The sequence below is a fragment of the Ostrea edulis genome, chromosome 1 (assembly GCF_947568905.1).
Source record: "Ostrea edulis chromosome 1, xbOstEdul1.1, whole genome shotgun sequence".
NCBI classification, from domain to species: Eukaryota; Metazoa; Mollusca; class Bivalvia; order Ostreida; family Ostreidae; genus Ostrea; species Ostrea edulis.
The window spans coordinates 80,500,016-80,516,773 of NC_079164.1; the positions used below are offsets into that span (position 1 = coordinate 80,500,016).

The following is a 16,758-nucleotide window of genomic DNA, read 5'->3' on the forward strand; positions in this document are numbered from 1 at the left end:
TGCAAAAAGGATTGGAAATTGCTCTGGTCAAAACACATTGTTTATTTGTCTACAGATGAAAGAGACATGAGGATTCTCCCTCACAAACTGAGAAAAAAAAAGTTATGGATCTTGTACATGTATAGTTTATTAATCACTATAGATTTCCAACATCACAAGTCTGATTCCGCTATATTCTTCCCATTCTGTCAGGTTCATTCACCCACTGTTCATTCACCACAGTATAATATCCCAAATACCTTGGCAATAAATAACATTATTTGACTAGTGTTTCATTTTTAGCGGAGTTGCGATGAAGTCGAACTCGGCTTATGATCTGATGAAGTGCCTTTGGGCGGGCAGGCGGGCACGCATCAACATTTCATTTCCGCACCATAGCTCTTGAACAAATTATAGGATCTCATTCAAACTTAGATGAATTGTCACCCTCAGTAAGACCAGGAAGCCTATCGATTCTGGGGTCACTAGGTCAAAGGTCAAGGTCACTGGCTATACATAGACTGAAATTTGGAGAAAATTTTGTTTTCCACACCATAGCTCTTGAACGAATTATAGGATCCCAATCAAACTTAGATCGATTAAGTAAGACAAGAAGCCTATCAATTCTGGGGTCACAAGGTCAGAGTCACAGTGGCTATAAATAGACTGAAATTTGGAGAAAATTTTGTTTTCTGCACTATGATTTTTTAACAAATTATAGGATCTCAATTAAACTTAAATGGATTATCGCCCTTGATGAGACAAAGAAGCCTATTGATTTTGGTCAAGGGTTAAAGGTCAAGGTCACAAAGGATTTAAGTCGGCTGAAATTTATGTACGCAAAATTTTGCTCCCTGCTTGATAATTCTTGCAAACTTTTCTGCCGGTTCTCTCTATGCCCATTCCTTGCGCAACTCGGCTTGTGCATTTCCGATGCCGGACAATTTTTTTAAATTTTTTTGCATTTCATTTATTTTGAGTTATTATACAATTATTTACCATTCCATTGATCCTCTACAGGACTGTACTATACTCAGGTGACAGTTTAGCATATTGGACTACCTTTTCAAGTAATGAATCCTTAGAATTAGCTACAACTAGGATTAAACTTGAATGTATATATACAGGGGAAAAAACTTTTTCATAACTGCAAGGCATTGAAAACCATATTGATTTGAATGTTTGGGCCATAATATGTGGTCACATTTTTCATGAGAATACAAAGGGGTGAAATTCTAGAAAACAACAACACGGCTTCAGTTACTCGAGGAGCGTTGTGGCCCATGGGCCTTCCATTATCCATGTTTGCTGTTGTAACGCTTTGAAAAACAACAACAATTGATTTGTATCTAAAATCATGATAATATTCAGTCATTTATCCCCCTACCCTTCCAGTGCTATCTGTTCTAACTGAATTTCCACAATGTTCAACTCCCACGAGTACTTTAAGTACTTTGATTTTGTGGGAGAAATGATGAATATGGTTACAGTGATTTTAAACTATTCAAAAACAAACGTTAATTGCTTACGATTGCAGAATGTACCGTCACGTCGATAATTCGGACAGCATCTCAAAGGATCACTACAAATAAGCCACGATATTAACACGACTTGTGCCTGACGTTATAAATGTAAGCATGACTGTTTCTAAATGTAAGCACGATTGTTTCTAAATAACGGACTCTGAACTAAGTTTTTTTGGTCCAAACTATTTTTTTCTAATATAAGATCAATCTTTAGTGCGATTTGAAAAGAAATGGTGGCTTTGATATCAAAATCAATGAATATGAGTTAATTTATTTGAAAAGTTGTTGATAATCACATTGGTAACGAGATTTAAAGGATATGGTTTAAAATATCCATTCACAAAAAGGACCAGCGAAAGGTGGTATGGAAACATCAACATACTATCGATTATATTTGTTGCAACTTTTCTCCATTTTGCAATTTGTTTTTAAGGGAATTATAAATGCGCCTGAAATGGGTATCTATGCCATTACGTATTTGGATCCGATCATTATTAACACATAATATGAATAAACATGAGGAAATTGAATTAGTTTACAATGCAACAACCAATATTACGAAACGAAACTTTGCATGAGTATTTCTCGCAAATGATTGCAATGTACAAAAATATTTTCATTTTAAAGCCAATGCAGGAATTCCATGACTATCCGTAGAGCAAATACCATTATTGTGTGACTCTAGCATTGGTCAAATCTCGAGAGAGCCAATGCCAACTCTCAAAGGTCAATGCAAGAATTAAACCACTCAAGAGCCAATGCAGGCATTGGGCCACTCTGTCAAGAGCCAATGCAGGCATTGGGCCACTCTCAAGAGCCAATGCAGGCATCGGGCCACTCTCTCAAGAGCCAATGCAGGCATTGGACCACTCTCCCAAGAGCCAATGCAGGCATCGGACCACTCTCTCAAGAGCCAATGCAGGCATTGGGCCACTCTGTCAATAGCCAATGCAGGTATTGGATCACTCACTCAAGAGCCAATGCAGGCATCGGGCCACTCTGTCAAGAGCCAATGCAGGCATTCGGCCACTCTGTCAATAGCCAATGCAGGCATTGGATCACTCACTCAAGAGCCAATGCAGGCATTGGGCTACTTTGTCAAGAGGCAATGCATGCATTGGATCCTTCTTCCAATAGTCAATGCAGGCATTGGGCCACTCTGTCAAGAGCCAATGCAGGCATTGGGCTATTCTCTCAATAGTCAATGCAGGCATTGGACCACTCTGTCAAGTTTCAATGCAGGCATTGGATCACTCACTCAAGAGCCAATGCAGGCATTGGGCCGCTCTGTCAAGAGCCAATGCAGGCATTGGATCACTCACTCAAGAGCCAATGCAGGCATTGGGCCACTTTGTCAAGAGGCAATACATGCATTGGATCACTCTCTCAATAGTCAATGCAGGCATTGGACCACTCTGTCAAGGGTCAATGCAGGCATTGGACCACTCTGTCTAGAGCCAATGCAGGCATTGGACCACTCTGTCAAGAGCCAAAGTAGGCATTGGACCACTCTGTCAAGAGCCAAAGTAGGCATTGGACCACTCTCTCAAGAGTCAATGCAGGCATTGGACCACTCTGTCAAGAGCCAATGCAGGCATTGGACCACTCTGTCAAAAGCCAATGCAGGCATTGGACTACTCTGTTAGAAATGAATCAGAACACTGTATGATCCAGGTATGTACTGAGGAATGCGAAGTGGCTATCTCAGGAACCATATGTAATTATACAGAGCCATTGCATGTCTTGACTAATCTTTTTATGTATATAGAGATGATGCAGGCTGTAGATGACCGTTCCCCGGAGTCAATTGAAGCAAAGTTTGTAGTGCCAATGCAGGACTTGAATTACACCAATGCAGGCATGATACGACTTTTTTTTCAGATTCAATGCATGCAGTCTTTGAAAGTCTTTCTATGTACAGTCAATTCAAGCCTTGTATTGCCTTTTGTCTAGAGTCAATGCATTCAATTTACTTTACCATTTCATAAATTTCCTTGTTTTATCATCAGTGAGATGACGTAACTTTATTGGCTCATGAAAAAGACTGGTACATATTTCAATTACTTCTGTTCAGTTGGAACTCAATATTTTATTTAATCTAATAGAGAAGTCTGTTGCAGGACCTGATCACATCATTTCTGCCATCAACTCCAACAACATTACAGCCCTTCTTCAGTCCTGCTTGTAGGGCTTCTCCTGCAAAATAGTGATGTCGATCAATTGCCTAGCAATATCTATAACTTAGCATACCAATATGTAATTAAGTAAAGCAGAAAATTTCAGGGTGAATTGGGAATCCATCCCAGGACTCTTTACATTACTAATCAGGTGCCCAAGACCACAACCCCACCAAATATAAATATGTCCAGAAAAAAAAAACAATATTTTTTTCAAAGGTGTTGATCATATACTGTCTTAAGGATCCAAAGTTTAACACAAATTAATAAATAATTACGTTTTGCCGTGAAAATCTATACACAAAATATAAAAGCTTTTCCTTGAATAGTTCAGAAGTTATTGATTAGGTCAGGTTATATTAAATTATTTTTGCATTTTCGTGAATGTCTCCTCTATAAAGGGGGCATGGTCCTTCATTTGAGCAAACGTAATTCCTTTTACCCATGGATGATTTGTCCCAAGTTTGATTGAAATTGGTCCCGTGGTTCTCAGAACTTCCGGAGGAGGAAATATAAATGTTAAAATTGTGGAAAGATGGACAGGCGGACATAACCAAATAAAAGTTGATCAGAATAGCCCACTTGAGCTCTCAGCTCAGGTGAGCTCTGAAAAGGTATTGATATTTACTTTTTCTGTATCAGAAAATGTATATATTTTATATGCACGGTACCTATTCATTATATAGTGAGGGAGAAATTATACATGAGGCATTATACGTTCATAAACACAGTAGAGATTAATTATATATATATAGAGAGAGAGAGAGAGAGAGAGAGAGAGAGAGAGAGAGAGAGAGAGAGAGAGAGAGAGAGAGAGAGAGAGAGAGAGAGAGAAAGTGTATATATATATATATATATATAGAGAGAGAGAGAGAGAGAGAGAGAGAGAGAGAGAGAGAGAGAGAGAGAGAGAGACTTGACTTTCACATATAAAAAAAACCCTCCTTTTTTCAGAAATCCTGTATCCGCCAGATATATCCTGTATATAATATCTTGTATTTATATATCTATGTCCTGTATGTGATATAATGAATTAATTAACATGATAGGCAATTAGTAATTATTTTGATACTATCATGCAAAATGGTGGTTTTTAGTAGCATACGGTCTCACCGATATATTTTATTCAAGGTGCAAATACAATATGAATGTAATTATGAATGCTTTACATGTACATTTGTATGTATACAGTACCTATAGCTATATATTGATTGCCTCCACAAAATCATAGACATCTGTAATGTCTTTCAACTCCCTGCAGAGGTCATTGTAACTCCAGTCAAAGTTTGTTCTGGATGCAAATTGCTTCCGGCCGCCCTGGAATGTCATCTGTCATAAAGAACACAAAAAAGTTAGAATCATTAATTGAGAGAGAGAGAGAGGGGGGGAGAGAGGGAGAGAGAGAGAGAGAGAGGATAGGCGTAGCTTGGGTTCGAATATTACCGAGGCAGGGGGTCTGAAGCTGTCGACATTTTAACAACGTAAAAGGTGGTTTTTTTTTACCGAGGCAGCTGCCTCGGTTGCCTCAATGGAAGCTACGCCACTGGAGAGAGAGAGGGGGGGGGGTATTCATCTGAATTTTTAACTTCATCTACATTATTTTAAATGACTTAATTGCTTGTTCATAATTCTAAAAATATTTCTGCATTAAAGAGAGAGAGAGAGAGAGAGAGAGCGAGAGAGATAGAGAAGTATTCATCTCAATTTTAAACTTCATCTACATTGTTGTAAATGACTTGCTTGTTCATAATTCTAAAATTATTTTTGCATTAAAAAGAGTATCATTTAAATACCGTAGACCGTTAATCGTAATACATTTTTTGAACACGCCTGTACTTTGGAAAACCCCATTTCGAACAAGCATAGCATTCGGTAAAAATATTGGTGAGTAACCGAACTGATTTATTCATGTACATTTATCCTACATGTACGCTAACACTATTTTCAGTATATCCGAATCCTACATATATATTGTCATTAAAATTGAAGTAATGATTAAAAAATACTTGTTTTCATTCAACGAAGAAATCCGGCCCGGCACTTGGCATTCTCTCACCAGAGGGCGCGCTACGCAAGCTTCACTTTGTTGTGGAGCGTAGCGTAACGCCCTCTGGTGAGAGATTGGGCACTTGGGTATAACTTGGTTTATCATATCTTGATGTACATATGGGACGTAATCACGAAAACATCGTTATGGAAATACTTTTAAATTTAATTTATATAGGTTTGATTTATAAAGAGAGGTTTATTTTAATTAGTACTTACAATAATTGCTTTCTAGGGATCACAGTTGATGTGCTTCGTCCGTAATTCGTCCTTGTTGGGGATATCCACTCGTTGTAATGGAGGGGGGGGGGATTCATAATCTCATTCTGACATTATTTCTGATGGCATAGAAATTGTTTTCCTCTTTCTGAATAACCCACATCTTTCTTGATTCTTTTCTCCAAAAATAACTGTCGCGAACACCGTAATGTGCATACCGCATATTACATCATTTTATTTTAAAGTGATATAAAAATCCGCGAAAGACACGCTGATGAGTTAACCGTTATGTAACGTTATTATGCACAATGAAAAGGGTGCATATTATACGATTTTAATTGTTACTGACGATTAACATTTAAAAAAATATATGCAAAGTTAGGGAGCTGCACTTATTGGTACAGCCCTATAAGACGGAGTTTTCGGCCAGAGACTTATGGATGTCTTAATGGGTAAGGAAAATCCCGAGTTATACATTGTTCTTGTACGATATGTTATACTTTTTTATTATAAAAAAAATTCTCACTCATGTTATACACACATTTTTTAAAAAGCCAACTTTTTATCATTTAATCTACAGTGGGGTACAGTGTGAGTTGTTGTAGATTTATTTTATAGCAGATAATCTGGCTTATAGTGTTACAATATTAGACCAGATGTAGTAGAATCATGTAAAATATGTTGAAATGGATGTGATACAATGTGTATTGTATAAACAGATGAAATGGAGCCATACTCAGATATCGAGATTGATGAAGAAACCGTTGAGATAGAACCCTATCCAAATGATGAAGTAGAATATTTAGATTCTGATGGTAAAACAAAATTTTAGTTTTAATGAAATCTGATGTCATTCGGCGATCTATTTACATGTAAACATCTTTAATGAAAAATTGTTATAAGGAGTATTAATGAATTATATTAAAATACAATGTGTTTTAATCCTTCCTGTTTTAGACCAGTCACTAGAACAGCTAGCTCTCATTGCAGTGTCAAAATCATTTATTTAAAATCAATTAAATTTCATCTTAATTTTAAGGCATCAGGTTGACAAGCCATCACTCAACTGCACTCTGGAGAACAATATGTCCCAAATATTGCACATTTAAACTTTCAAGGTACATGTCCAACTCCTTTTCATTGTCTTAACTTTAACATCTCAGTCTCTATCTATATCTAATTTTGAAATATCTTCTATTCATAAAATGAAATTTTGTAGTGAAAACTGTATGGAAGTTAGGAGAAATGAACCAAAGAATCAGAAAGATCATACTCAGTGGCTACTAGACTATTTCTTTGAACATGCAACACAGGACACAGTTTACCATCTCATTTGTGGAAAGGAAGGCTGCATGAATTGTTGGATGTACTGTTACAGTATCATCACATTCACTTAACACCTCGCCATGTAATGAACATAAATAAGTATGTTTTCAATAATTATTTAATGAAAATTATACTCACAATTATGATATGACCTTAAAGCTTTACATAAAATCTCTAACACAAGATTTACCTCGAGGTCAATCTAAAACCTGTGTCAATGAGTTTGTACAATACAAACGTTCCAAAGTTACTAGCATGACTTTTGTTAATCAAAATACGTCACTTTGATTTCAGGTATACACTGGTGGGTACATCAACCCTAAAAGGAGGAAGACGAGTTGCTGATCAAGTGGAATAAATAAACATCAACTTCCCTACATATTGCAGTCTTCAGCTTGTGTATTATATTTCGGAATGAATCTTCCATTTTGGAATTTAGGGGGATGGGAGGGTTTTGGTTGATTTACTTTTGAGATGATCATCATTACTGCATCTTACCAACTCTGATGTCCAATAAGACATAGATCGATTTTGAAGTGGCCCAATTCAGGCATTGACTGATTATAAAGTCAACCAATAAAGACATTGACCGACTCTGATGCCGTCCAATGCAAAAATAAGACTTATTTTGAAGTGGCCCAATGCAGGCATCGGCCTACTAGAAAGTCCCTCAATGCAGGCATTGGCCGACTATGGAGTCGCTCAATGCAGGCATTGACCGACTATGGAGTCCCTCAATGCAGGCATTGGCTGACTACGGAGTCGCCCTATGCAGGCATTGACCGACTATGGAGTCCCTCAATGCAGGCATTGGCTGACTATGGAGTCGCCCTATGCAGGCATTGACCGACTATGGAGTCGCTCAATGCAGGCATTGGCTGACTATGGAGTCGCCCTATGCAGGCATTGGCTGACTATGGAGTCGCTCAATGCAAGCACTGGCCAACTATGGAGTCGTCCTATGCAGGCATTGACCGACTATGGAGTCGCTCAATGCAGGCATTGGCCGACTATGGAGTCGCCCTATGCAGGCATTGGCTGACTATGGAGTCGCTCAATGCAGGCATTGGCTGACTATGGAGTCGTCCTATGCAGGCAATGACCGACTATGGAGTCGCCCTATGTAGGCATTGGCCGACTATGTAGTCAACCAATGCAGACATTGGTCGACAATGGAGTCGCCCTATGCAGGCATTGGACGACTATGGAGTCGCCCTATGCAGGCATTGGCCGACTATGGAGTTGCTCAATGAAGGCATTGTCCGACTATAAAATGAAACAATACAGGCATTGGTAGATTATGAAGACAACCAAGAAAAACATAGAACAATGCCCGTTTTGAGAGAACGTTGGGTATACTAGTTTCTGCATTCAGACATTAACACAAAAAATGTGGACATTGGCGAACTGCCAAAAAAATGTTGTCTAAATTAGCTACATCAGCGAACACATGTAATTTTTGTTTAAGATTTCGTCAATGCAGATTTAAATATTGTAAAGGTGAAAATATTTTTGTAAAAAATCCACCGCTTTGTATTTAAAAGTTGATCATTTTATCAAATCGTCTATATTTTGCTCATATTTACATTGCTGAAAACTTTTATTACAAATTTGCACAGTGCACCAGTTTTTTGCTATTGTATCAATATGATATTTACAATACAAGCCTTAAAATGCGTCATTGAAATCAAAAAAATAGATTGGACAAATTAAAAAATAGTTCACATTGCGTTAGATGTAAGCATGACTGTTTCTAAATGTAAGCATGATTGTTTCTAAATGTAAGCATGATTGTTTCTAAATGTAAGCATGATTGTTTCTAAATGTAGGCATGAATGTTTGTAAATGTAAGCATGATTGTTTCTAAATGTAAGCATGATTGTTTCTAAGTTTCATCACATTTCAATCAAGTTAAATGGTATACATTTTATGTATGGTGATCATTACTTACCGACTGCAGACTCCTGTCCCGAGTCCAGCTTTTGAATGAACAAAATGTAAACAGAAGAGAAATACGTAAGATGCGATGAACATCATGGTTTATGCACAATTTCCTCCATCATTGCATATAAACTACACACGGTAATGAGGTATGGAATAAAGATACTATTTCCTCAAATATATATCCATGAGGAAGTTATTTCTACTTCAATTTTCTATAAAGCAATAACTGAGTGTGGGCGACGGATTGGGTAAAAAATACAATGAAACAGAATGAATGTTTGTCTTTTTTTTTTTTAGACGGTGGCTGTTTATAGCCACTGTCTTACGATGCCGCTTCTGTGGGTGTTCCGTTCCTGTATATACTGTACACGGAGATCCTAGTGGCTGAAATGTACGAGCACAAAATCAAGAAATTAGCGTTTTTATTATCAAAATTAAATGATTATGATTGTAAGCAGTTTTTGAAGATTTTTCAATAACAGTTTGTGCTATATACACGACGATTTCCCCCAATTAATGATGTGTTATAGTAAGTTTTTAAATCGAGGTAAGCTACTGACAAACAAGTTGATGGTACAGGGGTTTCAACAGTCTCGATTGAAGTCAGCATTTCGCAAATTATATGGTCGTTATAACGATCTAGTTCGTCAGTACAACCTCGCATTTGGTCAAATGCTGTCTGACGTGTTTTATACCGATTGTTAAGCAGTTCTTGGCACACTGATTTTGACTGCGGATACCTCCGTTTACCTGATGAGGATATAGGGCTCACGGAGGGTGTGACCGGTCAACAGGGGATGCTTACTCATCCTAGGCACCTGATCCCACCTCTGGTGTGTCCAGAGGTCCGTGTTTGCCCAACTATCTATTTTGTATTGTTTATAGGAGTTATGAGATTGATCACTGTTCGTTATCTTCACCTTGCATGTTACTTTTCTCGATTCATAAGATGATGGCTTTGTAATTAACAAGAATACTGCACATGCACTGGATTTAAAACGAACGATATTCATTCAGATTGATGCTGGATACGCAATTTTTCTGCCGATGATGAATGCGATTACGATAAGTCTACATGGTTTCTTTTGTGAAATTAAGTATACAAGAATACTGAATTGATATAGAGGATTTAATTATTGGAAAAAAAAACTGAAATGAAATATGAAGATTTTTCTTAATGTACATGTAATCAAGCAAACTTTCTAGAGTTGATGGAAATAACATTTACACATATACATTTCTTATATTTGAGTACTTAAAGTATAGACCACAGGTATTTTCCTAGAAACACGGGACACCGTGGACAGAACTACTAAATAGTCGGCGCCTTTAAAGTTGCAGTTTCAGTGCCGGTGTTATAGAGCCAGACTTCCCCCCATGGTGAGACTTCCCTCCGGAAGTCTGGCTCTAGAGTGAGCCTTCCCCCAGGGGGGAAGGCTCACTCTAGAGCAAGACTTCCCCCCAGAGCCAACCCCCCCCCCCCTCACACGGAAGTCTGGCTCTAGAGTGAGTCTTCCCCCCGGTAGTCTCGCTCTAGAGTGAGCCTCCCCCCAGCAGGCGTGCTATAGAATAAACCTTACCCCCAGGGGGAAGACTCACTCTAGAGCCATAACACCCTCTTGAAGTCTCGCTCTAGAGGGACACCCCCGCTTTCATCCCCTCTTATGCAAACTATGAAATAAATTTTTGTTTATCGGGCACGGAATTACTTACCTATCTACCTCTCTACCTACCTACCTATACCTATCTACCTACCTACTTTTTAAAAAAATGTTTTATTTTTGTATTTTCAACACATTTATACATACAAACATTCAAACTGTGATCTACACTCGCTCATTACTCTGTGCACCTTCTGTATCAACAATAACAGTGAATTGTATATATGATATATACATGTATAATATATACATACACACACATAAATATATATACACACATAAACATACATATATACACATACACATTCAAAGATAAAGGTAATTATTTTATTTTTCATATAAATGTATTATGATTTTCAACAAACTACTTGTCCATTATATTATACAATGTCCATTTACCAAGCATTTTGCATTTGCTATGAAATACATTTTGACAATATTTTTCTAAATTTCTATAGTATTTAAATGTGCTCTTTTGTTAACAAAAGAAGAAAATTTTCCAAACAACGTCCATCAATATTGCCTAGTAACACACTTCTTTTTGTTAGAGTTTGACAAATGCATTGCACCATTTAACAAAATCTCTCCAGAAGGCAGATACATACACCAAGTCATAAAAAATATGAGTGACTGTTTCTCTTTCACTTTTGCAAAATGAACACAAGTCATTATCTACAAGTTTAAGTTTGCGAAGGAAAGAGTTTGTAGCTACAGTGTATAAAACACATAAGAATACGGTATTGAAAATAAATTAATTTTCTTTCTTCTGTGCATAAAGATGCATTCATATAATGAAATTCCCAACATTTTTCTGAAATAGTTTCACTGAGATAAGTTTCCCACTTCTCTCTTGAGTTGTGGGGCTATGAACTCCTTTCCTTCAAAACTTGATATAAAAATTTAACATAAGAACTAGAGTTCATTTTCTGTACAATACACTGATTTGAACTCAACAATTCATGATGTACTTTGCATTGTTTTTAAAATCAGCAATTTGTCTTTTAATTTCAATCCGAAGGTGTAATAACTTGCATTCCCAAGAAGAAAAAGATAGACGCTATATAAAAAATTGGCGACCAATATCATTATTAATGTTGATTACAAAATTGGTTTTAGTGCCATAGCAAATCGTTTAAAGAAAGTACTAACAAGTATCATAGGTGACTCTCAGAAGGGTTTTATAAAGGGACGGTTTATTGGTGAAAGCACTCGTTTTTTTTTTGTATGATTTGATTGACTATCTAAAAAAGGAAAATCAGCCAGGATTGTTATTATTATTAGATTTTGAAAAAGTGTTTGATTCATTGGAATGGGAGTTTATTGTAAAGGCACTTAGGTCCTTCAATTTTGGGAATCTATTGTAAAATGGTTTCTTACTCTATACACCTCTAGTACCAGTTGTATAATTAACAATGGAAACTTATATAAATTCTTCAGTCTTGAACGAGTCTGTAGACAAGGAGATCCATTGGCACCATATATATTTATTATTACAGTAGAATTGTTGGCAAAGCACTTAAAGAAAATTGAAATATTAAAGGTGTAACTGTGGCTGGAAAAGAAAATAAATTAGGCCAGTATGCGAACGACTCTTTTTTAACGTTAGATGGCAGTGAACAATCACTTAGAGAATCTATGAGAGTTATTGATATGTTTAGAATGATTTCTGAACTACGTTTAAATATTTCAAAATCACAAGCAATTTGGTTGGGGAGCAAATCAGGTTCGGCGGAAACTTTGTGTAATGATCTGAAAATGAAATGGGGAAATAGCAATTTTAAGCTCCTCGAAATAGTATTTACAAAACATCTGGAAGACATGACTATGTAATTATCAATCTAAAATCAATGCCATTAAAAATTGCTAGGTTTGTGGACTAACGGGATTTAACTCCAATAGGTAAAATCATAATTATCAAAACTTTAGCACTCCCAAAGCTCATACACTTATTTTCAGCATTGCTTGACCCACCTAAACAAGTACTGGAAGAGTTGAATAAAATATTTTTAAAATTCATTCGGGGATACAAGGTAGAAAAGTTGAAAAGATATACAATTGTGGGTAATTATGATGAAGGGGGACTAAATATGGTACATTTGGCATCTTATATATCTTATATTAAGCTGAAATGGGTCAAAAGGTACCTTGCTGATAATGAGGGTATATGGCAACATATGTTGCATAGTATTTTAAATCTTAGAAATGTGGATTTCATTTTTCACCTATCCAAATAAAAACTTAATGAATTTGTAAATCATATTGACAATGTGTTTTGGAAGGATGTGTTTAAAGCTCTATCAAGAGTTAAAGAACGCTCTCTTTCTGTTACAGATTATTTGAATTTAGATATAAGAAACTTTGTTGATGTTAAATAATGGAATTTTAATACAAATTGGGTTGACAGAGGCATTAAGACCTTGAATGACTTAGTTTTGCAGAATGAAACATTCAAATACTTTACTGATGTAAAAGATGTGGTTGGTACAAAGAACTTTTTGAGCTATTATTGTCTTATTTCAAAAGTACCCTACCTACCAACTTACCTACCTCTCTACCTGAAGTTGTACACGTTTAAAAGCATAACCGATATTTGTACGCAGATAAGAACATAAATTCGAAATTTCCTCATTTCATTTTTCAAAACTAACCACGGCATAGGTATTGTGTGGGTAAAAGGTCAAGGTCTATGGGTCAAACAAAATGGCTTATCAATTCCAATGTGTTTTATTCACCGTTTTCTTTTCTTGAGTTTAATGAACGGCTTAAGCAAAATGATTTAATGCCCTGCTGAAAAAGGTCCTGGTATCTAAACAATCTCTATAAAGTGATAGTAGTTTACCAGTAATAAATGGAAGGGGAAGTCCTGCTATGGGGGGAAGTCTGACTCTACAACTAGTGATAGAGTTGGTCTTCCCACGGGGAAGTCTGGCTTTAGAGTGAGACTTCCCCGGGGGTTCTCCTGCTCTAGAGTGAGCCTTCCCCCAGGGGGAAGGCTCACTCTAGAGCCAGGCTTCCGGGGGAAGGCTCACTCTAGAGCCAAGCTTCCGGGGGAAAGTCTCATTATGGGGGAAGGCTCACTCTACAACACCGGCCTTTGAAAGCCATCCGTGTCACACTGGATACAAAATTGTATTCTCTTGATATAACGTACAGTACATTTTCTATCAAAATACTATTAGAATATTGATTATCTAAATTACAAGGATCTATTCTTCATGGGCAATTTTAAATTGTTTGAATGAAAGGCTTGGATAACGAACAGTGATCAATCCCACAAGCAATACTAATAGAGAGTTGGGCAATCACGGACCCCTGGATATACCAGAGGTGGGATCAGGTGCCAAGGAGGAGTAAGCATGCCGTCGATGAATGAACCTGAATGGGGTGATTTCGTGTTTCAACTTAATTTTGTTAAGTTTTCAAATCCTTCGTAATCGGTGGAGATCAATGATACTGTTTCAAAACCTCCAATATACCAAGTGCCTTGGCCCAAGTCTTATGTGGCATACTTCATAACAATTATTACTTCACTCTTGAATTTCGGCGTCTTTAAATTTGATATTGTATACAGTACGCAAAGCGACGAGTTCCCTTCATCAAAAGATAAAGAAACGTGCGTGTACAGTTCAAATCAAAAGGGAATCAATCGGTCCTAGATGATAACAGCAATGATTGCTTTGTGCTAGCATCAAAATACAGGTGGTTGCCATATGTGAAGTTTATTTCTTTTTCTTAAATCCATTCATAAAGATTCCTAAAGCTTCACTTTATCTGGTTTCAACAGGAGAGGAATTCCACTCATGTATAACAGCTGGTACACATCATTTGTTTTAAATTTGACGTTTACGTGTAGGTAAATTGTAATTCAGTGTTGTTTGTGTTGTAATTTTACCTAAACACCCAGATAGCAAGCTTACATTGGCCCAGTGTTGGTATATGGTTGGTAGATCGGATACATATCGCAGTTGGCAGAACAGCATTGGACCAACGTTGGACCTACATTGTAATTACCACTGTTGGATCATTGACATTGCTCCAACATCGGACCGACGTTGTTATTTTCAATGTTGGTGGATTGACATCGGCCCAATATTGGACTGACATTGTTGAACCAATGTTGGGACATAATCATTGTACCAATGTTGGGTCCATATCTAATACTGCTCACTGTTGGCACAAATACACAGAACCAACGTTAAAGCGGCGAAAACAAACTTACATGTATTTTGATATAATGAATAAATAAATGGCTGTACATATTCATATTATATTTATTCACTTGTTGTGTGGTATTGTGTTAGTAAAAACACAAACAAAGCCATAAAATATAATGATTTAATATATATGATATAATATTTTATCTATAACTATAATTACTTATATATTTAATTTCGTTCAATATTTTGTACATCAAAGATGGAAAAAATTAAATTCAAAGTTAATTATTTAGTTTATTTCCACATTCCTAAACTTTTCTATGCTGATTGAACTTGTCACATAATTTTCTGCACTCGTGACTAAAAATCATTCCCGCCAAAAGAACTGTGATGTCACGTACATCGCTATCTCTCTGTCTGATGCTTTCGCTGAGTACAGTACTATGGCTGCCAGCAGAAATATGTAAGTATTAAATTAATGTATAATTCTATTTCTGTTTGAATTATACATGTTTAAACATTCAGTGTTAGGCTTTAAAAAAATTGCTAATAAGTTCCCATGAAAATTTACATAATACTGATAATTACCGTCTTCCTTGGAAGACGGTATACAGAGTTGAAGTGTTTTACAGTCTTCGGACTTTGCACTTCCTCTCTTTTTTCATTGGTAAAAAGTGCATGAAGTGAAAATTTTCAATTATTTCATTGGTTGAAATGCTCTTCAAGGCAAGGGAAATAATTTTCTGGTGTTCTAATTTTCGTACGACTTAACAATTTTTCAAGATTTTCAATCTTAAAAAAATCGACAAAACGAACAAAAGAAAAATGCAATTCATGAAATTGACACATTACTTTTTTAAAAGCAACCAATACAAAGCATTTCTATGGTTACTTCATTTACAGCAATGTTTTCATTTCTGCATACAAACAGAAAAACTCGCCGTTTTTTGTTTTGATTGCTTGTGTTTTGGGATAATTTTAATTGACAATCAGTGATTCCAATGGAACCATTTTTGTTTATATTATCAGTGGCATTTGATAACTTTGCTAATCTTAAGAAGGAATAGGATAGTAACATTTAATTACATATTATGTTGCTTAAAATTACCCCTGCTGTAAGTTTAGACTGTCTGTATCAGGTAAATTTAAAGTTTTTATTTTTTTTCAACACATCTGTTCTAAAACTATCCTATTCCTTCAGAATATTTTTTTCCCTTACAATTGCTCAAATTTGAATAACAATTATTAATCTTTTCCATCAAACTCTATGTATTTTATGATATTATTTTTGGCAAAACTATTACAATATCCTCAGGTCTTTATCCTGGTTAATTTCTAAAGCAGTTGTACTATACAATATGCAAGAATAATTTTTATGCAAATTTGAGCAATTTTAAATCTTTTTAGTTTTGTTTCATAACTTTGTTAAAAAATAAATATTTTGATATACACACTGAAAATCCCAGTTTCATTTGATATAGAGGCTTTAATCAGTGCTAATACAGGGAACAGTGATTTTGATTTCCAGTACATATACCCTTCATAAATACAAACTTTTACAATGGGAGTCAGGACACAGCTTTGTAGGTATGATGTCCGTGAGATTATTTATTTTAGCTCAATTCAATAATGAAGACAAGGGACATAATTCAACTTCGCTTGATAGAGTTGCTGCTAAAGACGGCAAGCTTTTTTAAAAAGCTTTACTTGTTTTCTTTTATTC

The 16,758-nt window shown here is 36.1% G+C and overlaps 2 protein-coding genes and 1 long non-coding RNA gene across 3 annotated transcripts in view; 1 reads left to right on the top strand and 2 right to left on the bottom strand.

Annotated features, from left to right (window-relative positions):
- LOC130054054 (uncharacterized) overlaps positions 1–9,372 on the bottom strand; it is a 65,031-nt gene extending 55,659 nt beyond the window's left edge. Inside the window, exons 1-2 of the mRNA XM_056162330.1 lie at positions 9,225–9,372; positions 1,509–1,561 (exon numbers count right to left, since the gene is read on the bottom strand). Of these exons, the coding sequence (XP_056018305.1) occupies positions 1,509–1,561; positions 9,225–9,310 (139 nt within the window). The 5' untranslated portion in view covers positions 9,311–9,372. The remainder of the gene's footprint in view (positions 1–1,508; positions 1,562–9,224) is intronic.
- LOC130054058 (uncharacterized) overlaps positions 1–16,758 on the bottom strand; it is a 1,204,346-nt gene that overhangs the window by 427,339 nt on the left and 760,249 nt on the right. The gene's annotated exons all lie outside the window — the stretch shown is intronic.
- LOC125679512 (uncharacterized) lies at positions 5,260–7,941 on the top strand. The gene is made up of 4 exons (XR_007371850.2): positions 5,260–6,762; positions 6,987–7,065; positions 7,167–7,372; positions 7,568–7,941. It is a non-coding gene; the product is annotated as an uncharacterized LOC125679512 (long non-coding RNA).